This window comes from Vombatus ursinus, unplaced genomic scaffold (assembly GCF_900497805.2).
Source record: "Vombatus ursinus unplaced genomic scaffold, bare-nosed wombat genome assembly UNPS02014941.1, whole genome shotgun sequence".
In the NCBI taxonomy this organism is placed as follows: Eukaryota; Metazoa; Chordata; class Mammalia; order Diprotodontia; family Vombatidae; genus Vombatus; species Vombatus ursinus.
In genome coordinates, this window is record NW_020954719.1 from 5040331 (window position 1) to 5066894 (window position 26564).

At 41.3% G+C, this 26564-nt stretch overlaps 2 protein-coding genes across 6 annotated transcripts in view; both read right to left on the reverse strand.

Moving 5' to 3' along the window:
• Positions 1-8229, reverse strand: part of ENDOU (endonuclease, poly(U) specific) — a 27355-nt gene extending 19126 nt beyond the window's left edge. Inside the window, exons 1-2 of the mRNA XM_027844248.1 lie at positions 8055-8229; positions 2421-2543 (exon numbers count right to left, since the gene is read on the reverse strand). Of these exons, the coding sequence (XP_027700049.1) occupies positions 2421-2543; positions 8055-8109 (178 nt within the window). The 5' untranslated portion in view covers positions 8110-8229. The remainder of the gene's footprint in view (positions 1-2420; positions 2544-8054) is intronic.
• Positions 8230-13820: 5591 nt separating this feature from the next.
• The window catches only part of RAPGEF3 (Rap guanine nucleotide exchange factor 3), a 32286-nt gene continuing 19542 nt past the window's right edge, over positions 13821-26564 (reverse strand). For 3 of the 5 annotated variants that reach the window (XM_027844327.1, XM_027844326.1, XM_027844325.1), the window contains 11 exons: positions 24958-25104; positions 24238-24353; positions 23744-23869; positions 23389-23570; positions 23031-23121; positions 22812-22862; positions 21247-21334; positions 20998-21062; positions 17666-17720; positions 16866-16934; positions 13821-16600 (listed from right to left, as the gene is read on the reverse strand). In XM_027844327.1, coding sequence (XP_027700128.1) covers positions 16482-16600; positions 16866-16934; positions 17666-17720; positions 20998-21062; positions 21247-21334; positions 22812-22862; positions 23031-23121; positions 23389-23570; positions 23744-23869; positions 24238-24353; positions 24958-25104 — 1109 coding nt within the window. In that variant the 3' untranslated portion in view covers positions 13821-16481. The remainder of the gene's footprint in view (positions 16601-16865; positions 16935-17665; positions 17721-20997; positions 21063-21246; positions 21335-22811; positions 22863-23030; positions 23122-23388; positions 23571-23743; positions 23870-24237; positions 24354-24957; positions 25105-26564) is intronic. The other 2 variants (XM_027844328.1, XM_027844329.1) reach the window with 2 other exon arrangements.

Below are 26564 nucleotides of genomic sequence, written 5' to 3' on the forward strand. Positions count from 1 at the left end.
CATCCATCCATCCATCCATCCATCCATCCATCCATCCATCCATCCATCCATCCATCCATTGGCTATACAGCACTTTTAGGACAGAACTTGGTGAAACAAAAGTCTATAGCAGCTATATTAAACTTGATTCCACTCTCTTCAGGGACCCAGGTACTATAAAGGATAGTGTTCCCTCAGGTGTTAGGGCAAGAGGGATGTCTTTACTTCTGTTTCTGCTATATATTCTCTGTAGATATTCTTTTGTAAAAGCTAATTGTTGGGGCAGCTAGGTGGATAGAGCATCGGCCCTGAAGTCAGGAGGACCTGAGTTCAAAACCAGCCTCAGATCAAACACTTGACACTTACTAGCTGTGTGACCCTGGGCAAGTCACTTAACACCAATTGCCTGAAAAAGCAAAAAAAAAAAAAAAAGCTAATTGTTCATTATTTAACTCAAACTGGAGATCTAATTGCTCGTGACTGATGTCAGGGAGAAGACATAGGAATGGAAGCTGGAGCAAAGACATTAGAAAAGATTTACCCCATCACCAGCCTCTGAGGGATACTGGTAGAAGAATCCTGAGGGAAGATAGCCAACCTTACTCTGAGGCATCTGACTTGTCTATGAGAGTGGGAATTGGGATGAGGGGTCTCAGAGCCTATAGATCCTATATAACTATGACATAAAGAACATTATGATAAGGGCAAAGCAGAGGTCCCAAGGTGGAGTGCTAGGAGAAAGTCATGGGAGAAATTTGAGGAGGAAGCAAAGATCCCTTTTTACCTGGGCAAAGGTAGTGGGGGGAGGAGAAGGAGAGGAGCATCTCCAGGTCAGGGAAAGTTTCATGGAATATGGGGCTTCTGGGGTGGGTCTTCATCAAAGACAAAAGACTTGAACTGCAGAGAGGGGAGAAATGTATATCCCAGGAATGATGTATAGTGTGAGCAAAAGCCAAGGTGGAGGCAGAATGAAAACAGGAAATGGAGAATAGTCCAGTTCGACTAGGTACCTATACGCCATGAAGGAGAGAAGTAGGAGATAAGGCTAGAAAAAGATTGGAGACAGATTGTGGAATCATCATCATAAAAATAATAACATATTTTACAAACATTTTCTCATTTGATCATCACAGCAACCCCATGAAGTAGGTACTACAAGAAATGTTATCCCCATTTTACAGATGAGGAAACTTTAAGCTAAGGTGAACTTTGTTCACGATCACTCAGCTATCCATGTCAAAGGAAGGATCCAAAGTCAGGCCTTCCTGACTCCAAGTCCAACACTGTGCAGTAGGCCATGCTGAAAGGCTTTTAGCACCACAATCCAACTTGTCTTCTTGATCTACTTAGGGGCAGCTAGGAGGCAAAATGAATAGAGTGCTCTCCTAGTGTCAGGAAAACCTGAGTTCAAATCTGGCCTCCTATACTTAATTAGCTGTGTGACCCTGGGCAAGTCACTTAATTTCTGTTTGACTCAGTTTCCTCATCTGTAAAATGAGGATAATAATAGTGCCTACCTCCCAGGGTTGTTGTGAGGATCAAATGAGATCATATTTGTAAAGCACAGGATAGAACCTGGCACATAGTAAGTGCTAAATAAATATTATTATTATTATTATTATTTTTATGAAATGCTAAAACAATACAGAATTGTTGAACGTTTTTGAGTGGAAAAGTGACATGATTAGGGAAATGAAGAGGAATATTGTGTGTGAAAGATGGTTTAGAGAGAGCAGAGAATGGAGGTAGGAAGATGGGTTAGAAGGCTAGTATAATAGCCTAGAAAAAACAAACAAAAAACAAAACAAAAAACACATATCACATCATTTTAAATTGTATCTTCTTTAGGTTCACAATTAAATAACTATACAAATATACCACACTTTATGCAATATACATTCTTGAAAAGTTACATATAGTTACAGTTTTGCTACATTTTAGGTAAAAGGGGCTTTTATGGGCTGCCCTAACAACCTACCCACTACACGTGAACTTATTTCTATAAGAAAATATATCCCAACTTCTTAACAACTGACACACCACTGAATTTTTGGAATGGATTGCAAAGGTACTGCCTGTACTTTAAAATACTAGTCTGATGGAGGACAGGTGGGGCAATGGAGAATATGTCCTCATTTTATTTTCTGTACAGTAAATCAAAGATGGGGTTCTTGACCCAAAAGGGTGGAAATGGAGCTCTTGGCTCTGGCCAGAAGAGAGGGAAGTGATTCTTACTGTTCTGTACCTGGGTTGGACAGAGAGCCTCTTCCCAAGATCCTCATGCACCCATTCCTGACTGCCCATCTTCTCAGTGCCTGCCCCTTCCACCCAGAAGACTGTGCTGAGCCACTATCAGCCTAAGCCAGGATGAGCCCTAGACAGGGAGAGGATATAGTACTGCATTGGTCTGGCGCTCCTGGGCACCCTGCAGAGCTACTCACTTGTACACAGTTTCTCATAGTCCTCACAGCAGTCCTTGTGCCGCTCACATTGATGATTACACTGGCAGTCAGCTGCCTTGTTTAATCTCTCTCCACAGCGGTGTGCACATGACTCCATTGTCCCTATTGGCAGTAAGAGTACAAGGTCAGGCTTGTAGTGTTGCCATTCTCACTGGACCAGGACTGCACACCAGCAGGCTCTGGGGGCTCCATGAAAGGTTCAGGGACAACAGAGAAGATGGCCCCAACAGGAAGCAAAGTTCAGCTGTCCCTGCTCAGAAAATGCTTTCCCCTCCTTTTCACAATGTGATCCTCCTAGCCATTTCAGGGACTTCATGATATCAATTCTTCCATCCATGCTATTTCATCCCATCATGTCTCCTTTTTGTCTGTGTTCCTTTTTCTTCTGCACCTTCTATTTCTTCCATAACCTCCACCCCATCTCTTCTGGATAGGAAATACAAATCTCATCTCATTTGTCCCTTCCATAGCTCCTGTTCCACTCTGGTTTAGAATCCATATTGGGTTGAGACTAGGGTTAATGTTTAAATTGAGTTAGTGCAAAGGTGCATTTTGGATCGTATTTAGGGTCAGGGATAAGTCTTATGGGTTAGAGTCAGGGTTAAGGTTAAAGTCAAGTCTGAGCTAGGGTTTAATGCTTTAGTTTGAGTTAGGATTGCATATAAGCACACTGGATTTGGAATTGGAGAGTATGAGTTTAACTCTTATTTCCATTAGTATTCTCTAGTAAGATTTCTCTGAGACTGGTTTTCCTCATTTTAAAACAAGGATGGTAATTTTTATACTGCCTATTTCACAGAGATGTTGTGAGTGTAGAGGATCATGTCCTTCTTAGAAGCTATATCTCCCACAGGCCTATGTAGATCATAGGAAGTGTTTATTCTTTCATTCAACTAAGCACTAAGGTAGCATTATCATTTGTACTGTTCCTCACTAATCTGTGTGGGATGTAGTCACAAAGGAGAACATGTTTTCTCTACTTATAATCTTAAAGCACTATAAAATACATATATTATAATTAGTTCTAGTTACAGGGATAGTATAATTCTAATTGTTATTGTTATTTAGTCAATTAGTCATGTTTGACTCTTCATGACCCCATTTGGGGTTTTCTTAGCAAAGGTACTGGAATGGTTTGCCTTTTCCTTCTCCAGCTCATTTTACAGATGAGGAAACTGAGGCAAACAGAGTTAAGTGACTTGCCCAGGGTCACAAAGCTAGTAAGTGTCTGAGGCCGAATTTGGACTCAGGTCCTCCTGAATGTCTACAGGACCAGCATTCTCTGCCATCTAGCTGTCCCTGTAATTCTGATTGGTCTAGAATTAAGGTTAAGTTCCATATTCGTTTTAAGGTCTGGATTTATCGCAGACCATCTTCCTAAATCTAAGCAGCTATTGTGTAGATGTATGGTCTCTATATTTTTTCCCCATAAGAGGTGTTCTACAAGAAGTAATGTATAGATTCACATAAATCCATGACCACACCTGGAAAAGGAATTCATCAGGATCCATTAAGGTGGATCACCACTGTCATCTTCATATAAAAGAGTTAGCACATAGCATAGAGTCAGGGCTATAGTTAAGCTTGTGGTTTAATTTTGACTTACTCAAAGGCAAAGTGTGAATATAAGAGTGAGGTTCAGGATTAAGGTTAAGATTATCAGTTCAGTTAGGATTAAAGATTTAGGCTCATGGTTTTTTGTTATTATTAGAGTTAGAACTATAGGTTAAGAATGATGTCATAGTTACTGTTGGTATGGAGATCAATTAGCTTTAGTGACTCAATTAGATATGAATTTTGATCACGATTTGGGTTAGAATAGGATTTGACATAAAGGCAATTATTAGAATTGGTGTTTGAGTTAATTTTTTAAATATGATAACGACTGGGAAAGTTTAGGATTACCTTTAAAATCAGTGATGAAAATGGCAGTTCACAGTTAGTGAACATGGTGTTAAAATGAGTTTTGGATTATGTTTAGGCTTAGGGTATAGGATGAATCTTAGATATTGGAGCTAGGTTTGGGGTTAAGATTCAGCTGCAGGCTGCCAACCTCCCAGGGAAACTTCAGGATTATTGCAAGGGGTTCCTGAATCCCTATGTGGCTCTTAGCATTGTCCTTTTGTCTCTATTTAGCTCCAACAAAACATGCAGCATTAATCTAACTATTGTTAGGGTTGTGAAATTGTTTAATGTCAGTGCTTAAAAAGGTTAGGGACCACTAGCCTTAGATTAGGTGCAGGGCTGGAGGTTATTGATATGGCTAGAAATTGAAATAAAAATAAAATCTGTTTTGTGTTTGAATTAGGAGTTATTTAATGGTAAGGTTTGTCTTAGGAGTTGGCTTTCATTTCTAGTTTAAATCTGGTTTAGGTTAAGGATTATAGTTCAAATTTAAGCCAGGTTAAAACTTGCACTCAAGTGCATGCCATTTGTGAGGTGTAAAACAACCAGATTGGCTGTAGGATTAATTCATTAATTGGGGACCTCATTTAACATCCTAAATCCAGTAGGGTCCCTTTGTATTCTTGAGTCCCACCTCCTTTTTTTTTGTTTGTTTGTTTTTGCTAGGCAATGGGGTTAAGTGACCTGCCCAGGGTCCCACAGCTAGCGTCAAGTATCTGGTTTGAGATTGGATTTGAACTCAGATCCTCCTGATTCCAGGGCTGGTGCTCTATCCACTGCGCCACCTAGCTGCCCCCAGTCTCATCTCTTGAACATGCTTATCTAGCTGAAAGCAAAAAACAAACAATTTATCTTGCTCATCAGCTTTGGAGAGCTGATTGTTAAAATTTCAGTAGGACCATTTATAGCTCAGAAATCAGCAACCACTCCAAAATCAGGGCTGTTTATTATTTTGTTGATTGTCTAGATTTAAGAGGGGGATAGAGAAAATGTTATTTATGCAGATTAAACTTAAAAGAGCCATGGGCACATTTTTTCCCCCAGAGAACTGGTTGTCTAACATTTACCAGCACACCACCATCTACATCCCAGAACTGTTGGACCCAGGATTCTGAGAATCTCTTTCACATTTTGTAAAGAAATTTCAGGATATCAGGGAAAGCAGAATTGATGAAAGATCTATAAGAGTAACCCTTGTGATGCAAGTGACTCTTTCCTAGAAGATGATTTGGGTCCAAGATTATTTTCCTTTTAGGAGTTTCAGTTCTGGAAGATATTCACAGATCTTTAAAATTGTTACCTCAGGGAGAGTTAGGTGGCGCAGTGGATAGAGCCCTGGCCCTGAAGTCAAGAGGACCTGAGTTCAAATTCGGCCTCAGACCAAACACTTGACACTTACTATCTGTTTGACTCTGGGCAAGTCACTTAACCCCAATTGTCTAAAAATAAAAAAAAATAATAAAACTGGTAACTCTCTGTGGCCCAAATTCAGAAATATGAAGTGGGAAATATCTAAGAATTGGTAGCTGCCAATCAGTTTAGCACCAGGCCCATGAAAGAGCCTAGCCAGAACCCAAGGAAGAAAGGGGAAAAATTAGGTGTCTAAGATAAACCAGTTTAGTGGAGAAATGGAACCATTCAATTCCGGCTACCAGAGCCAGTTTGAGAAAAATCTGAAACTGAGGTCAGTTAGGTGGCATAGGGAATAGAGAAAGTCACAAGGAATCAGCAAGAGCTGAGTTTGTAATCCTGCCTCAGACACTTGCTAGTTGTGTGAGTCTGGATAAGCCACTTAACCGCTATCTGCCTCAGTTTCTTCATCTGTAAAATGGCTACCCTGCAGGATTGTTGACTGAGATTACGTAAGTAAAGCTCTTTGCAAACCTTAAAGTACAACATAAATACTAACTATTCTATTGGTATATTTTAGGGAAGCCCCCATTGGACCAAACTGAATTCTTTTTCATCACTAGAAACACAATTGTATTTGGTGCCCAGGAGGATTGGTAGCTACTGGTTCCTCACATTTGTATTAGTGACCATGGTCTCTAAAATCAGCCAGACTTTGGCATTGGGAGGAAAGAATGCGGTTGAGGGACCTTCCCCTTGCCATCCTGGGAATGCAAGGATATTATTGGATTATAGGCACTAGTCAATGACTAATTTACTCTAATTCTTCCACCCAGCATCTACCTCATTCAGTTTCTGTTTATGTCAGACTTACTAGATTAGACATATGAATCACTGCCCCACCTTCCTCTTTCCATCCATCATCCTCTTTCTTAGTGTGTGTGTATATATGTATCTGTCTTTCTGTCTTTCTCTTAGTCTCAATTCTTCCTCCCTCTACTCTGATGAAACATTTACTCTCCCTGTTTAACCCTCTTATCTTTCTTATTTCCTTAAGCTGGCTCAACAGTAAGTCCATTTTTTGAAATCTTCTTCCAACAAGACTATCAACAATACCCACCAAAGGGAACTTAGCCCTAAAGGCCTAAACCTGAATGAATAGTAGTGTCTTGAAATTTCTAGCCTTCATCTCCTGGATCAGAATACAGATGTTATATGTTTGTGTTCCACTGGAGATTCTGCTTACTATTTCCATGGAGACAACCTCCTGTCGGATCAATTTCCAGTACCTGAGCTTTCCATCCAAATTCCCTCAAAAATAGTTCTTCAAAATCTTCCTCAAAAACCAGTACACAAATGAAACCAACAGGTTGGTAGTACAGACATTTCTGGGATAATACAGACTTTTCCCCAATAGCTCTGACACTTTGGTATAGTGAATAGTATAAACAAAGATGGAATCTCTTTTTCCACTGACAGATGGGAAATCTTTGAGACACATATATAAATCCCACAAGAGGAGCACATAGATCCATTCAACTCTCATAGAAGAAGCATCTCAGGCTTCACCTCTGGAGCTCTGCTTTTTTATTCCTTCTATTGGAACCTGAACAAAGTCCAGGATCTGAATGGAGGAAAACTGCTATCACCTTCCTCTATGCAGGAAGGTCCAGTTCATTCTCCAACATTCATTGCCATCCACCAAGCACTCAACCTCGTGTAGTCTGGGAGATTCAGAAAGTGCCCAGGGTTATTAAACTTCTTTCTCAGGCCCCTACTCCCTTCTGACGCTGGGCTCAAGGAAGGCTATTTTGACTATTTGCAAACCCGTTTGTACAGACCCAGCCAAAGACAGGGCTTTCCCCACCCTTTAGCTTTATTAGGGAGACACTCCCCAGGTTACCTCACAGATGGTATGTCTTCCTGAGACTAACTTGGAGAGATTTTCAGGCTCCCTGACCCATCATCCACATAAAAAGTCAATGTGGGGTAATCACCAAGATGATCAAACATCTCAAATATAGGAGTCTACAGTAGCAGCACCACACTGTCCATCAACTCATAATAACACAAGATATGCCGTTCTGGATCACTGATAACCCCATGGGACCAAGGGATTTTTTTTTGTAATAGCACAACTCTCCTGTATGATAACTCCATTCACACAGGCACCCAAGTACCTTTAGACCAACATGGGTGTCTAAGAAGGTAATCAGAGGGAGGATGCTGGCTTTAGGGGAAAACTATCTCTTCCCTTGCCCTCAATATTTTCCCAAGATCCCCAGTGCTTTGTTTTTTTTTAACTTCTTCTTCTACCATCTACATCTATTTCATTCTCCCCTTTTCCCAAGTACTCACCAGCCCAGGCTAGCCTGCAGATCAGGGTTAAGAACAGGAGGTCCCTGGTCCCCATGGTGCAAAGGCAGAGGAGGCAAAAACAGAGGAGGCTGACTGCTAGGCTTTCACGTGTTCCCAGAGAAATTCCACAAATTCTCAACAAACCTGTCTCCTGGACCGAGCCTTTTAAAGGTTCTGGGCTTGTGGAGCTGGTGCTTCCAGATCTTTTCAGGAAGGAAAAAAAAGGGGAGGGAAACCCTAGTGGGCAGGAGGCAGAGATGAAGGTGGAGCCCTGCAGCTGTTTGAAGCCAGAAGGAAGGAGCCTAGGCAGGCAGGTAATTCCAGCTGTTTGTGGCTTCCCTCTATATAGAAAATAGGCCATCCACAAATAGGACTGGGGTTTACTCCCAGAGAAAAGAGGTGCCTGAACTTGACTAGGGAAGGGAGTATCACTGACTAGTTAAGTAAGGTGTGAGAGAAATGGACATCCCTGAGCTTCTCCTTAATGTCATCAAATATACTTTGTCTTGTGCTTTGATTTCAGATTGAGTTGGGAATCTAATCACTATTCTCCAGGTTTGGCCAGACTAAGCTGGAGTTTAGAGGTGTTGTGGACAAAAGAGGGCATGTATCAAGTCAACTAGTCAATAAGCATTTATTAATCACCTACTATGTGCCAGGCACTGTGCTAAGTACTGAGGATACAAAAAAAGGTAAAAACAGGTTAGCATCAAATTAAAGCTCTGCAAATTACACAAGAGACAACAGAAATACATCTGTTCTTTAGGTCAACAGTTAAGTATTTCCCACATCCAAGCTCAAGGGACAGGAATTCCAATAACCATATCCTTGTCTAAGTCATTGTGTAGGTGGGACTATGCCCACTCATTTGAACTTTTCACAGATTGTTTCATGACCTTTCCAGTGTTGTCACATTGTTGTTTACTCTTGTATTTGACAAATGATTGTAAACTCCTTGAGATCAGGGACTAAAAAGTACTTTGTATTGTTACCTATACCTGGGGTAGTGCTGTGCATGAGGTGTCTGAATTCACAGGTGCATTGTGTTCAACTAAGTGTTTATGTGAACATGCAAAAAAGGGGAGCGGCCAGCAGGATACCATAAAATAATGCTGTCTTGGGCTTGTCATTTATTTATTTATTTTTATAAACAAAATCTTTTTTTAGTTAATGTGTAGGGTTTCTCCCTTCACACTATTCTCTGGACTCTGTCCAGAATGACGTTCTTTTAACTTTTAGACCCATTGATCTAAAACTCAGATAATGGTTTCCATGCCTAGCTTTCTGAATAGGTAAGTGTGTGGATTTCTGGATGGATATTTGCCATGGTTTGTCCACGATTCTGCTGATTCTTGGGAAAAGGTATTGGATTTCAATTAGCTCACCCCTATTTCCAAGTTTGTTGACTTTCTGGCTTGTTAACCCCTCAATAATATGGGTCCCCTTTCGTGACTCCCTGACTCCTGATCTTCTGGACCTAGGAACAAAAGACATAGTGTTTCATATATATGTGTATGTGTATATATATATATGTATGTGTATATATATGTATGTGTGTATGTGGACACATGTAAAAACATAATAATATAACTTAATGTATTTATATAACTTACATAATACATAATATACATGTATGTTGAATCAATCTTCCAGTCCCATCTGCTCCAAACAATCCATAGGATCACAGATTTAGAACCGGAAGAGAACTTAGTGGAGCTGAGATTTCATCCTAGGACCTTTAATTCCAAATCTATTTGTTTTTCCACTCTACCACCCCACCTTTGAAGAATAAGGGAAGAAGTGAATGTGACCAGAAGTAGTGAGTAACTCTCCTAGGACAAAGCCTCTCCCTATCCCTAGCACCACCATCACCCTTCCTCCTGGTGCTCCCTGGGATTCTACACGTTTCAGTGTCTACAATATTATCCTAGAAGAGTCCTTGAAGCTAAACTGCCTTTTTCCCATCCTGTGCTCTCATAGAACAGGTCAGGTAATCAGTTTCTGTATGCTATATTGCATGTCCCTCTGTACTGATACTTGTCTCACTGTCCCCACACAATAATTTTTAAAGCAAAGCCATTATTTAGTGTCTAGTGTCCTCGGCAAGAGATTGAGAAACAATAGATAGGCTGGCACACCACAAAAATAGAGACAAGTCAATGAGAGGCAGACAGATAAAGATAGAGAATTTGGAAACAGGTCATTATAAGAACCACTCACTTGAATGCAGGTGCATCTTAGCATTCTCACTGCTGCCCTGCAAGGACAGATAGTCAAGACTACTGGCCCACAGTCAGAACGATGTACTCTCCGAGTTGTTTGTCCAATAGTGAGTATGAGTTTGTAGCAAGCCATTCACACTTTGATCTACCTGCCCTCATGACCAAGGGCACACATTTTTACAGTAGCTAGTCAAAGATAGGGTTGCCATAGTCTGTAGCATTGTTTTCCTTTGTGGGAAAACAATGGCCCAGAAACGAACAAAACTGTAGCTCCACAGGGCATGGTGCTTTAACAGAAAAAATTGTCTCTAGATGAAAATCCGGGACACGAATGCACTAGTAGACAACTAGTCCCGCTCCACCTGTTACTGGTTTATTATTTTACTAACTCTTGTCCCAGGTTCTAAGGCAATCAAATGATATATTTTCATATATTCTCATAAATTAATATGAAAGTATAATGCCTCATTAATCAATTGGCTTTGAGCCCTCATCCTTGTGCATAAATAAACTAGAAAAGCCTCTTTTCCCATAAACTTTCACTCATCTCTCTTAGTATCAAACTCCTGTCTTTGGAGTAAGCTAAAATTAAGATTACTGACTATATAATTAAATAAGAGCCAGAATCACTGCAACTTCTGTGTCCTCAACAACTCTGGAAACAAATCCCCACCATTGTTCTCTCTCAGGATGGCAATCAAAGTCTCTCAAGAATCCTTTTCAAATTTTCTCCATAGCATATCTTCTCCACAGGATAAGCATTAAATTAACGTCTCTCAAAATGTTTCTTGATTTTATTTATTTATTTATTTTTGACAAGGCAATTGGGGTTAAGTGACTTGCCCAGGGTCACACAGCCAGTAAGTGTGAAGTGTCTGGTTTGAGAACAGGTTTGAACTCAGGTCCTCCTGACTACAGGATTGGTGCTCTATCCACTGTACTACCTAGCTGCCCCAAAATGTTTCTTTAGTCTTTCTCAAAGCTAAGTTAATTTACTTATTTTTCCAGGAAAGAAAGTTCTCTTAGTGAGTCCTTTTTCTCTGTGCCTCACAGTCTCTCTCAGCCTTCACAGCTAACTTTTTCCAGATGACAATAAAATTCTAAGCTTTTATTCCTTCCTAAAGATCCATTCACTCTGGAAGGAACCTTTGGAGCTAAAGGTTATAATAATAATTATTAGAAGATGATACTAATAACAACTAATAGCTCATATATATGTAGAGTTGTAAGGTTTACAAAGTGTTTTCCTCCTAAAAACATTGTAAATCAGGTTGTGAGAGTATTATGGCCCCCATTTTACAGATGAGCAATTAAGTTACTTGTTCAAGCTAATAAAAATGGTAGCTGGGAATTGAACCCAGGTCTTCTGAAGTCAAGCCTAGTACTCTTTCTAATACACAATACTACCTCTTAGTGTGAACTCCTCTGTCACCAGTGATTCCTGTCTAGGGATCCTGGAGGCCTCAAGCTGTCAGAGTGGAATAAGTTGACTCTCTTACATCTACTGAAGGGCACTTAAGTACACAATACAGGTTTTCTCTCCCAAGGTAGGTACCCCATGTTCTGAATCTTTCCCTGCCTCTCCATTAAAACTTATCTTTCCTATATTCTAATCTCTTGGGACTCTCATCTCCAACTTTTTAAAGTGAGGGCTAACTAATCTGATAAATTAATTTAAGCCAAGGTGTTGAAATAGTCCAATCTAGTTAGCTAGCATGTTTGCATTTTAATAGGGTCTTCTATAGTTTATGCCTAATCCCAAAGGATTAAGAGTGAGAATTTCAGATATTGCAGAAGGCTTACAAGGAAGATATTGTAAGGGGCTTCTCATGCCTCAGATGATACCTTGTAGGTAGCTGTCTATTCTACCTAGTGGTAGGACTGGTCTTGAGTTTACCTTAAGAAGCATTGTCACGTAGTGGACAGAACATTGGTCTGGAAATCAGGAAACCTTGGTTCTAGTCCTGACTGTTTCTAAGTTTCTCAAAGATCTCGAGCTAATGTCCCTGGACCTCAAATTCCTTATCTATTAAATGAGGTTGGGCTCAATTATTTCTAAGACCCATCTCAGCTGTGATATTCTATTTTTCTGTGTCACATGCATCTGTTCAAAGAGATATTAAAGACCAGTAAAGTATGCTCCCTCACTTCATCCCTTTTCCTAATGTTCCTACTGCTCTAAAACATTGAGAAAAATTTTGGAAGTATCTGACAAACAGGAGAGTTGAGGACACAGGCTACTTGATGACATGGCAGAAAGACTAACATTTATAAGACAGATTTTTGTGTAGGTTCAATAAGCTCATGCAGCCGCAGCACATAGGTGATGCACAATCCTTCTTGCTGCATAGACTTTGAGTGCAAGATCTTTGGGATCTCCAACTCAGCCCACATAATCCACGATGCTATTTAGGCTAATATCCCCCCTAAAACCTACAGCTTGGTTAGGTAACACTAGGATAAGGAACCATGAATCCCATCTCCCATGTTGCAGAATTTTTCAGACTCTTACATTAGAGCCAAGATACTAACTATATTATTTCTTGCCAGCCCTCATCTCTTCAGCAAACTACAGACTATTCTTAGTCATTACTTCTAAGAATTCTGATTATGCCTTTCTGACACTTGTATTTCTCTCTCACCAAACAGCTCTCCTTGTCTCTCTCTCTCTCTCTCTCTCTCTCTCTCTCTCTCTCTCTCTCTCTCTCTCTCTCTCTCTCTTTAAGGCAATTGGGGGTAAGTGACTTGCCCAGGGTCAACAGCTAGTAAGTGTCAAGTGTTTGGTCTGAGGCCGGATTTGAATTCAGGTCCTCCTGACTTCAGGGCCGGTGCTCTATTCACTGCGCCACCTAGCTGCCCCTTCTCCTTGTCTCTTTTCTACAAAGATACCTTCTCCAGGAGGCTTCTTAAGGTTGGGAGCGAAGATACTCTCAGAACTGGGCTGAGACAAGCCAGGGGCTCCCAGGACCATCTTGCTTTACCCTAATAACAGCTGTCCTGTGCCCTGTGTCCAGCAGGTATCTCCTCTGGGTGTCTTATTCAGGTCAGTCCAGGCCAAAGTCTCCCCAAGTTGGAAGTCTTGGTTCCTGAGCTTGGAAACTTCAAGATGTCTCACCCCCTCAGACCAGGGGTGGCCAGAAAGGCCAGGGATGGGTACCTACTTAATCCTAGCCTAAGGCTCTGCAAAAGAACAGGGAAGCAACTAGAAGAGATCTAGTTTCAGGGAGACTAGAAATCCTCAGAAATTATAGGGAGAGATGTTAATTAACCCATTGGTGGACTATAGTGAAATCAGAAAGAGAACGTGTAAAGAGGTTTAGGGTAAACAAAGGGATAGTGATGGTGTATGGTAGAGGCATGGCTATAACCAGTGAGCAGCCATATATGTCATCCATATAACCTATTATTAACTGTCTTTGTGTCCTTGGGCAAGTGTGTCTCACTGAACCTCAGTTTCCTTAACTGGAAAATGGGGATAATAATTTCTTCCTACTTGTAAAGATAAAATGAGGTAATGGATATGAAAGTACTTTGGAAAGTAAAATATACTATGTAAATATAAATTTATTACTATAAAATATTTACACATATATTATAAAAATAACATCTCCCTCAGAAAGGACCTAGAATTAGAAGGCAACCAAAGGTTGAGGACTTATAGAGATCAAAGAACTAAGCACGAGCATAAGTATTGTTCCCTGTCTCTTCCCCTGCTCCCATACCTTGCATTATAGAGACCCAGAAAAATATGGAAACAAGGGCTCCATGATGGACTGAAGAGAGAATATAGGAAGGGTTAAGCTGAAGGGAAGTACACATTACCTCAGAAGCTCTAGCTCCCCACCCTTACAAGCCTTCTCCTACCAGATCCTGCTCAGCCTGCTGTGGGAGGTGACAACTCCTCCTTATTACACCCCACAATTAGTCCATACTGCCTCATACCTAACAGGCCACTCACAAAGGTTTCATGGCTGAGGAACAGCAGCATATCATCATAGACTTACAGGTGGGAGGTATCTTAGAAGTCACCTGGTCAAACTTCTTATTTTACAGATGAGGAAACTGAGACCCAGGGAGGTTATGACTAGTCCAAGGTGATGCAGGGAGTAAGTGGCGAAACTGGGAATAGAATTGAGGTCTTCCGACTCCAAATCCAGCATACTTTCTACTACACCATTTTGAGGAGTGGAGGGAGGAAAGGAAAGGAATGCAGATGGGCAGTCCCTTAACTTTCCTCAAGACACATACATATGGACATATGTGGCCTATGTTACACCCTCCTTACTCTACTACCCCCTTTCAATACACACACACCAACATACACCCAAGGTATACGTCTCCCTCTTTCCACACGTGGGCCCATTTTTGCTGTATGTGCTATTGAAACAAGGCAAGCATTTAAAGGCTATGTCTGGAGGACATAGGGATAAAGGATCAAAGACCTCTGGGAGCATTCACTGATAAGGATAGTAGACAGGGTAAGAGTAGTAAAGCTGTCTCTTTCAAGCACTGGCATTTCTTACCAATCAGTTTTCATCTTTAGAGGTACTTATCTTCAGGTCTATTAAGCCCTGCTACTGCTGCTCCACCTCAGTGCTGGAAAATGCTCTTTAGCCCAATGCTCAAGCATTCTCCAGGCTTCTCCCCTCCTCTCTCCCCTCCATATTCTGACTTTCTCCAATACTCCAATTCAGCAGCCAAGGACATGATCCTACCCAAGCACAATGGCTCTCTGGGAAGCAAATAATCCTTTGGAGTAGCAAATGGTCATGGGGGAAGAGGGAGGAGGATGAAGAAATATTCAATGCCAGGTAGCTCGGTGTTGGTAATTGGGGATTACTGGGAAGAGCCTGATCATTGATGATGAATCTTGATTTATTATCTCTAGTTCCCCTTTTAGGCCTTTACCAACCTCATTTTTGCTAGGTTTCAGAGTTCACAAGTTTCCCCCTTTTTTGTCTCAGCTTCTCTGGCCCGGTGTCATTGAGGAAATATATTGGAGCCACTCCCTAATGTTTCTGCTTACTCTGGTCACAAGCTACAGCCCTAGGTCACACCCCTAAAAGCTGCTGAGTAGCCCTTAGCCAGCTCCTAGGCATTGGGAACCCCGAGAAGGGCAAATCTATAGCTGATGAACTATGCCAGGTACACCTATTAACCAAAACAGTCCAAGGAAGAGAATAGGGACTTAAAGACCTATAGGGGAGAGAGGAAGGGGTTGGGTGGAGTTTTGTGCACTGTCCTAAAAATCCCATGCAATAGTTGAGAAAGCCAAAGGAGTTGTTCTTGTAAAGGAGGAGCCCTCTTGAGATCCATGATTAATCCATCTCTTCTGACTCAGCCTCAAGGGTACCAAGGCTGTGGGTACCAACCAAGCATTACTCATCTATGATGTACAGAGAATTATGCCCACACTGTGAGCTGTATGTATCCTACATCACACACCCCTGTCCTTTCCCTGTTTGCATATCTTCTCAGAAACAGGAATCCTAAACACGAAGACCAGCTTTACAAGTCATGGATGTCTTGTCTCTCCAATGGTACCATAAACTTTTTGAAGTCAGAAACCATCTGACTTCTTTGTAGCACTTGCAGCTCAGTGCCTTAGACATGGCAGATATACAACTATTAGCTGATTTACTGGGCACCTGGAATCCCAGGGATTCCCTCTCTTCTGTACAATTGCGTACAATTCTGCAATTGTATGACAGTTAGTGGACACAGGAAGCAGAACCTCTGTTCCTCCAAGAAGGCTTCTTAGCTCCAGCAGTCCCCTTTACCCTTTTTTTCCTTTTCTCCCTCCTCTTCCCCTTCTCACTCCTGCTACCAAAGCAAATGACAGGAAACCTTCCTGTGACAAGCTTCCTAATCTTGGTCAGTTGATAAGATCAACAGCCAAGGACTTAGAAAAACCTGGTGTATACAGCTCTCCCTTGAACATGGGTTTGCTGCCCATGTTCCCTTCCCACTACTCTTCCAGGCCTCCCCACCATCCTTCACTCCAGAGCTTTAAGTCTTGACTCAGTTTTCTCCTTGGTCGCCAGCCATCACTGGGTGGTCAGCTGGATCCATGCCACCTGTGCAGCTCCTCAAGTCCACACTCTCAGTGAAGAATCCATCCAGCTCTTGGATCTGTTGGTCCAAGGATCCCTTCCAACTTTCCTCAGCTATGCCTCTCCGGGTTAGGGAAGGCACATCAGTCTCATCAAGGCTCCAGTTCTCTGGAGAGCCGAGAAAGTTCTTGCTGGTTGTCGATGACCTTCAGCTGCTGGATATACGCCCGGGCACTGGCCAGATTCCGGGCACTTAAGGATTGCTCTGAACCTGTTGGAAAAATTCAGGTCAAGAGGCCAATAGGATTTATTCAGGTCTTTCAGCCCCTCTAGATTCCCCTACCACCTTTGTCTTTGAAAATCAGATACTCCTCATAGCCTCTGTCTCAGCCTCACCCAAACTTCTCCCCAATCCAACCCCCTGAGAAATTCTATTTCCCTTCCCTTTTCCCCAGGCCTCTAGAATCCAGCCCACTCTCATCCTTCCAAACCATCTCCCTGCCCTGCATCTGGATGCATCCTTCATGTCATCTTACAAGACATCCTCATGGTCTGGCTATCTTCATGTATGTGGGAGACCCGGCTCCGCAGTGGTGAGAGAGGCACTGGATAGGGATAAGAACAGGGATTCAAAGAGATTACACCAGAGATTGAGCCCCTGACGAGAAAGGATTGGCAGACAAAGAAAATGCTAAAATAGAGGACAGAAGACCTAACCCCAAGAAAGGAGGAAGATTGAGAAGGACTGGACAATACTAGCTTGAGAATCAGAAGACTTCTGACACTTACTACTTATATGACCTTGGGCAAGACACTTAATCTCCCTGGACTCAGTTTCCTCATATGTGAAATAAGAAACTTGGACTAGAGCAGTAAACCTTTCTTGTGTCATGGATCCCTATAGCAGTCTAGTGAAGCCTATGGAGCCCTTTTCAAAATGATTTTTAAACACATAAAATAAAATACATACTATTCCAAAGGAAACCAATTATATTGAAATATAAATATAAAAATATTTTAAAAAACAAACTCAAAGACCCCAGGTTAAGAACTCCTGGACTAAAGGGTTGGTGTCTGAGGTCCCTTCCATTTTTAGACCTATATGAACCCATGACTGTAGATTCCAAAGGTTTTTTTGGTTCTTTGAGTTTTTAGGCTGAAAGCAAAGATCCTTGGAGGTAACCTATGGGAGCTGCACATGTACCAAGGATTCCCTTACTTCTGAGTTATCTCACCATATGGATCCCTAAGCTGAGTCAAAGTAAGTCTCTCCTCTGTAGAGAAAAAGGAAAGGAAAAGGGGAAAGAAAGATGGAGCTGTCCTAGCTCTTTCTTACCAGAGCTATGGCTTCGGCAGTGATGCAATAATCGTACGGTTCTGGCCATCATACGCTGGGAGCAATAAAAACAGGAGTAAGGACCTTAAGCAACCCAACTATGCTCAAATCCACTCCCCAGACAAGAAGCTGGAATATTTAAATAGCTGTCAGCTTTGCTGGGTGTCCTGAACAGAATATTGCCATGTATCAGGTCACGTGATCAGAACGACAGAAGAGACTAGAGTACACTCTCTCCTATCTTAGGGAAATGGGGCAAGTATTTAATGAGGAGACATGAGACTGAGGCAGGTATTTAAAAATTAGTGCATACATACTTTTAAAAAACTGATCTGTGATTTCATTTATATACTGAACTTCCTTTACCAATGCAGATTGGCATTTGCTCCAGAAAATCATCCTCTGAAAGAATTGCATGGGGCACTGAGTGGTTAAGTGATAGGTCATAGAACCAGTATGTGACTGAGATGGGACCCGAACACAGGTCTTCTTAAATGAAGCCAGATCTCTATTCACCCTGACATATTGCCCTTCAGTATTTACACACCAAAAAACACACACACAAACAACTATATGCCTACACACCTAACATAAATGAATAGCTAAATTATTTCCCCCTCTCCTTTCCCCCCAACTAAACCCCAGTGCCTCATGGTGAAACAAAGATGGCCTAGGTTTTTGCAGGTTGTTATGCCTTCAAAGTTCACAGGCTGGAGGGCATTACCAAGCTAAAAAGGCTTCAAGTACAAGCCCAGCAATAGACCATCTCCTAAGACTCTGCCAGCAAAACTAAGTGCAGAAAGACTCATCTCTAGAAGTCAGACTATCAGTAATGAATGATGCTGGCCTCAGTGATGCATCAAAGTACTTACTAAAATACAAAGGGGTGTGATCTCCATTGATAGAGTGGGTGCCCACATCAGTGAAATCATAGAATGATTTAAACATACGATAATAAATAATTGTTTTATTTTATTGATAAAATAAATGACAAATGTTTCATGTTTTTATATTATTAAAAGTATGGAAAGAATTGAGAACTAAGGGGGAAATGACTGAAAAAAATGGTATGGGAATACAATCTTATATTATTGAGATTACTGCCCTGTAAGAAATAACAAGTATGAAGAATTCAGAGAAACTTGGAAAGACTTGTATGAAATGATGCAGAGTGAAATGAGCACAATCAGGATAATGTACAAAATAATGTGTTATTTACAATAACATAAAGGAAATAACATTTAATGACTTCAGAACTCTAATCAGTGCATTGACCAATCAGGATTTCAGAAGGAAGATAGTGAAATATGCCTCTCACTTTCTTGGCAGAGAGGTGGTAAATTGGATATAGAATGAAGCATATATTTTTGGATATGGCTGGTGTGTGGATTTGTCTTTCTTAACTATACTCGTTATAAAGGAGGGGTCTATTTGGAGAGGGGAGAGTCCTTGGCAATTGACTCCTCTCCCAAACCCCTAGTGCCCACTCTTATCCTTGCCTATCTCAATGTTATCCCCTCCAAAGTCATATTCCAGATCTGCCTGCCCTTTATTCTGTGCACTTGGGAACTCTTGCTCCAAAATTAACAAACTTCTTCCTTTAATTTTAGTCCTCTTCCTCTCATGTTCCTTCCATCTTCTGGCACTCAAAGAAACCTGGCTGTGTCTCCACCACCCAATCCTCATGACGTTGCATCTTTGCAAGGGCTGGTTACCCCTTTGTTTATACCACAGAATTACTGATACTAAGGAAGGGACAAAATATCCCTTGTTCCCCTTTGCTAATTTCAGACTCTTCTGCCTGAAACACTCCATCATCTCTCCTTCTTTAAGGTTCACTCTATCCAAATTTATCACCTAATTCATATCCCAGTGGTTTCTAACCGTCCCTAGGACATTCTGCCTTTTGTCTCAATGAGTTTGGTATCTGGATCATTGTATCCCTCCCTACTCCAACTCTTGCCTTTATACAAGGAGACTATAACACATATGAGACATTCTATCAAATACACCTAGCCACCTAGTGTCTTAATTTACTAAATTCTCATCTTACTCTTTTATTCTTCTTAAACAACACACATTATAACTGTACAGTCTGCCATCATCTACAGGTGTTCTATTTCCATAATCAAGAAATCTAAAATTCATTTATCGTAATGTCCTATCTTCATATCTCATATCTAAATATCTTCTTATACCTTACTCACACCTATTCTTCAACCATACCATGATGTTCAATCCCTCTTCCAATCTATCCACACTGTAACTTCTAATGACTTCCATGCCCATTAACTGTGGACATACTTTAAAGCTCTCTTTAAAGGCCATCACCTCTACTCTGGCTATATTCTTGTCTCTTCCCTTGGGTTCTCAATACCATAATGCTACCATTTTACTTCTTCAAACATTCTCTTCTCTCCTCAAGATTACAACAGTACCCTCTCCTCTCACAATCTCAGTTGGAGAATGCTCCACAAATGAGACTGAGAAAATCATGACCATTTGCCTTCATAAAGGCTGTCCCATATACTTATAATGCTCTCCCTCCTCACCTCTGCAATTCCTGGTTTCCTTTTGACTCAGTTCGTGTGTCTTCTTCATGAGGCCTTTTCCTGTTCCCCCCAGCTGGTAGCACCTTTCCCTCCAAGGTTACCTTGTATTTGCAACATACATATTTACATTTGTTTCTCCATTACAATATAAGCTCCTTGAAGGTAAGGATGCTTCACTTTTGTCTTTGTATCTTCATGACTAGTACAGTGCCAGGCACTTAGTAGACCCTTAATAAATACTTGTTGATTGATTGACAGTAATGGAAAAAAGGGAAGAACACAAATAAAACATTTTAAAAGAACAGTAATAAGTGCAGTGAGAAATTATATGAGGGAATTCAGAGAAACATGGGAAGATTTTTATAAACTGAGGCAGAGAAAAATAAGTAAACCTGAGAACAATGATACAGAATGACTTACAATAATGTAAATAAAAAGGTCACTAAATAAAAAACCACTGAAGGTCCAATATACCTCCTCCTTTACAGGTGAGAAGCAGGGGACTACCAGGACAGAATAGTATATACATTATCAAAAGTGGTCACTGATTTGGATGTTTTTGCTTAAATGTTTTTGTCATGAGGTGAGGTTCAATTGAGTAGGGTTGGGTGTGGGTGAATGGCTGTGAGTAAAGACAAAAGTTAATTAATTAATTAAAATGTATTTTTACAACAAAAATTTTGGTTCATGCCTTTTCTCATTTTTAATGTCTGGTTTTAGAATTTCTCTTTTACCTCAACCCAAAACTCCAAGTCCAGATCCCTACTTTCCCACACTTACCATCTTCTCAAAGTTGATGAGATTGTCTACCAGTGTATGGTTTCCCTCATGGATAAAGGTCATGTCTGTGGGGAGTTATAGATCAGTACTCAAAAGTCCCACAAATTTTGTTCCCCTATGTTTATCCCGGGAAAGGTTAAAGGAAAAAGAACAGGGATTCCCCAAACCAACCTCCTACCTCCATTTTCTATCACCTTCCTTAACCTCTCCCCTCCCACTAAAGGAAAGTTAGATCCCAATGCCATTTACCTTTGAGGAGGAGAGGCATAAAGGGGATGATGGGAGGGGACAGCTTGGTAAGCATCAATCGGTACACACGATGATTCCAGGATGGGTCCTGACAGGGAGGTTCACAAAGAGTATAAAGACCCTGGATACACCATATATCATCACCCTTAGATTTTTAGCACCATTTTATGTGGTATACAGCATACCACCACATGGTATAACATTGTATAACTAACTTTGTAGGAAGATATTGAAAACCAGCAAATACCTTCACCCAAATTATAGAACCAGACACCTCTCTTAGAGATAGAGCTCATTGTTTAGGGGCAGAGAAGGATAGAGGAAAACACCTGAGGGTTCACAAATCCCTGAGGATGGTTTCTTCTTGACAGTTCCTAGGATTGGAAATGGTCATAGCTCCTCTGCATGGGACCACTACTAAGCAACATCAACCAACTTCACATTTCTGATTCTATTTCTATAACTTGCCCTTGCTCCCTATATGGTTTATATTTTTTTTAGAATCTAAGCTAATGAGCTCCCTGTGCTTCCACATCAAATTCTTTAAATAACTGATTTTTTAAAAAAATCAAAATTATCTATGAGTTTTCAGAATTTTATTTTTGAGAGCATCCCATTCCTCTCGGCTTGACTCCCTTCTAGAACTTTAATCCACTGGATCTGACCTATACCTTTCCCTGAACCCTTTGACATCTGTTCTCCCTAAACCTAAGGTGCATGTCAGACTATGCCCAGCTTTCCTCTCCCTCTCTTTCACAAAATCCAAAATGAAGTATTCATTTTCTCCTCAGGTTCCCTTAATTTTCTACTCCAATAACCTATTCTTGGAACTGGAATTATATTTATTACATCTTTCCTCATACACTTCCATTAAAATGAAAATTCCTTGAGGACAGAGATTCTTTTGTTTTTATTTTAGTACCTTTAGTGCCCACACGGGCTTAGCTCTCAATAAATGTTTGCTGAATTGCTTTGAATGCCACAGTCCTCAGGAATCTCTAGGAAATGGCTGGGGTTACAAAACCCTCTTCCTCCTCGGATCTCATCTGACCCACAGGTTCCCCATACCCACTGTCTGACTTTGCTGTTGATGATCCAAGTATTTGGTGTCTGGACTTGGTTCTTGAATTATTTTTAGTTAATAAGCTGAGGTCATTTTCCCTTTAGGGCCTCTCTTATCCCCTCAGACCACAGAGATGTTTACCCCAAGACACATCCCCAACATATCACAGATCACAAAAATGATAGTGTGTGCCATATATCACACAGTATGACATGACACAATATTGTGCAATACATACTATAAGACCAATATATCCTGTTGCCACCCCAAAACTTATGGCTATCCATGCCCAGTGCCCTATATTCCTGAATGTACAGAGTTATGCTGAAAACAGGAACATTTCTTTCACAGTTCATAAGAAAAGCAGGCCCTATGCCAGGTTTGGCCAATCTGGAGGTTGTAGGGGAACAGGGGATATGTCCTAACTTTAGCCCAAACTTTAATTCAAGGAGTGAGGGGTTTGAAGGAAGAGGGAGTTAGCCAGCGGAGCCAATGGACTCACCAGAAGCTGTTCGAGGGCAGCATATAGCTTCCGAACTTTGTGGGGCAGCCGCTAAGAGAATCAGAGACAAAAAGACAGAACTGGGAATTTTCTGCTACATTACCTGATGAATCTTCTTGAGACAGAAACCGTGCTCTTTCAGGAAGTGGGATCTGGCCTATTTTTAGGACAGGGTCCTGGGCCTCTTACCCGCTACCTTGACTCAAAGGAAGCACCTACCTCCCAGGTGAGGGCAAGACGGCTGATGGCAGAGTTGCTGAGGCCAAACATGACAGCAAAGAAAGAGTTGAGGTTCTTCTGTTCTTTGAGGCTGAGAAACAGCAACCAGGGTCACAGTCACAGATTGGCTAGCATAGTACATGGAACAAGGGAAAAAACTAGAACTAAACTAGACTGGCAAAGAGGCATATCTTTCCAATTAGGGTTAAGAAGAACAAGAAGAAGATGATGGTGAAAGAGACAAAGGCATCAGATACAGCAATGCAATTAAGGCAGATGGAAACCGGAAATGACTACCCCAGATCCCCGGTCCCTGTTCCAAAGATTGCCCTCCCCAGTCCACAGTCTTCCCACTCACTGAGAAGCCAGCTTGATGAACTTTCGGAGCAGCTGAGCCCGAAGACCAGGTATAGAACATAAGCACAGCTCTGTGGCCACCCAATACTGCAGTTCATTGAAACGCCGCATGAAGCGCTCCAAGTTGGCAGTGGTGGCATTTCGGAGTTGCTGTGGTCCCAGCACATAGTGGATCAACTCCACCTCGGGGGTTGGGGGAAGGTAGAGTTAAGGTGTGTCCAACTAGACCCCAACCCTCTCCCACACCATCAGCCTCACCAACCCTTCCTTCTCTGCCACATTACCCAATGATCTTGCTGTTCCCAGCTGTTCCCTTCTCCTACATCCATCCCATCTAGCTAAGGCCTCCCCCACACCTGGTGGATGCTGTTGAAGAGGTTCCAGTCATGGTCAGTCAGCTGGCTGGCCAGGTCCTTGGCACTCACTAGGTCCAACATCTCAGCTGAGCCTACACTGGGTCCAAGCTGATCTGGGTGTGGAGTCTGCAGGCGGGAAAGAGATGGAGATGCCAGCCTCTCTTCAGAGAGAGGGCAAAGGGAACTCCGGGGGAACTGTGAGTGTGTCTGTCCGTCTGTCTGTGTGTGCATGTGTCTGCGTGTTGGGAGGGAGGAATGGGACCAAAAGGGGGTTGGTAGGGTTTGAGACAAGAGCACTCTGGGCGTGGTAAGGATTGCTTATGTGTATTGGAAATAGCTGTAAATATGAGAAGAGCTGACAGATATAAACCCAGGGAGGTTTATATATATCTCCCCCCTTTCCCTCAGGTATTTAATTCACGGCTCCTTACTAGGAGACCCTATTTAGACTTAAGTCTCTACTCCCTACCAAGGCTTTCTGCCAAGCTCCTTACCAACTTGTGCATTTCCTGTGGGTTAACAATGAAGAGCCGCTCGTTGAGTCCCAGGGATGTTGCCACACCATGGGCATCTGGTTGGAGACCAATGGTGTCTGTGGGAGAAGCTATGGCTAAGATGGCGGTCAGTGACAAGGAAAGAAAGGGTTTAGGAAAAGTGAGATATACATCTCAATTTAGTTAAGTGTCCAGGAAGGAATAATCCTTTTTCATGAGGAGTGAGGGAATCTTTGCTCCCAAATAAAGGGAGAAGGGAATATTGGCTATTGCCTTAAGTGGGGACTGTTGCTCTAACTGTGCCTTGTTCCCCACAACCCTTGCTTCCAATCCAAAGGGCTGGGAGAGGTGAAATAAATCAAAGGGAAATAATCTCTTAGACAGCAGGCATCATCCAATATCTTGAAGATGCCACCAGACAGCTTTGGTTTCAGCTTTAGAATCTGAAGGGGAAACACTGGGATTGCCAATCCTGAATCCTTTCCCTCTGCTTGCTTCCTCTTTGCCCATCAGTATTTTAAGGAAGCCCCTGCTGCCCTGATCATGCTGGAGCTTCAACAACTACATCCAACCTGGTTGACTGACTCATTGATGAGCAGTTTCCTATGCTCTCAAGGACTCTTGGGACACCTAGTCACACTCATTTTATTCCTGATTTCAGAAAAGTCTAGGAGTGGATCAGTCTGGGAAATCCTTGCTTGGGAAGGATGTACAACTTACCCCCCGAAGAGGTAACCTTCACCAGCACCTGGCCTTGTATCCAGCCATCCTCCTGGGCCAGTGTAGCTATCACTTCTCTCACAGAGGCTGTCACTGGTAGATGCAGTGTCAGGACTGAGTGGTCTGGTCGGCAGATGTCATAGGGGACTGGAGAAGAGGAGGCAGGAATTAGGCAGCTTAACACCCCCTTTTCTTGGGTAAGAAACAGTAAGAAAAAAAACCACCTACCACTTTGTCTGATAACTATGGTTTGGATAAAAAGTGTATTCCTTCTCTGAAGGGAAAATGGAGAGCCCTTTTGGATCTAAATCCTCCTCCACCTAGTGCCCCTGTCAGCAGTTAGATACAGTGACAATGTATGTGGAACTATATAGACTGTTTCCTACTCCCTCAAAAAAAAAAAAAACTCCTGCAAAAAAAGGAAAAATAACAGAAGTAAGCTCCTCTACACAATCAAAATTTCAACAAAAAGACAGCCAGAATCTAGTGGGGACTGGGGAAGAGTTTATATTAGAGAATCCAGTGAACCTGTAGAAAATGCACCTGAAGCCTGTGAGCACAGAAAAAGGAGCTACAGCAGAAAAAAAGTAAACAAAAGAAAATGCTAAACACATTGAAAAAGTACCATGAACTAAGAAAAAATCTGAGAGATAATCTCTAATGAATTTTATATATATTATATATATATATATATATACACATATATATATACACACACATATATACATAGAACTCTTCAGAAATAATAAACAAAGCCACAGAATTTTTTAAAGGCTTGACTACAAGAACTATAAGAACAGCTAGAAGAAATAAAGCAAAAGATTGAAAAATGAGATTAAAATTGAAATAAAGGTTATGGAAGAAAAAATTGGAAGAAGAAATAATTTAAAATAGAATGCAGAAAACCTTACCCAAGTAAAGGATTCCCTGAAGACAGAATTGAACAATCACAGTTCAATGACTCCATGAGTCATTAGAATATCAGAATAAAATCAAATACCTTTCACAGCTAAGGGAAGGAGATGTATTCTTAAACAAACAAGAGACAGAAGTAATGGCAGAAGATAAAATAGGTAAGTTTGAATACATGAAACTGAAATACTTCTGTGCAGACAAAATTAATGCACCTAGAATAAGAAGAAAAGGGGTTGAACTGGGAAAAATTTCCCTGATAAGGGTTTGGTATCCAATATGTAACACACACATATACAACTAACATATGTGTATATATGTGTGTGTACATACACAACAGATGTATATAACTAAAAGCCTTTTCCCAGTAGATAAGTGGTCAAAGGATATGAACCAACAGTCTTCAAAAGAATGGAAAACTATGAACAACCATATGAAAGAATGCTTCAAATCAAAGATGACAATGTGGAAGTGTGCAAATAAAGTGACTAAAAGGCCTGCACCTTTTGACTCGGAGATTCCATGACTAGGATTAGACCCACTGGAGGACATTGATGGACAGAAAGTTCTCATATATACCAAAATATTTATTGCATCACTTTTTGTGATAGCAAAATAACTGGAAACAAATCAGATGCCTACAGATTTGGGGAATGGCTAAACAAATTGTGGTACATAAATATAATGGTGCTATA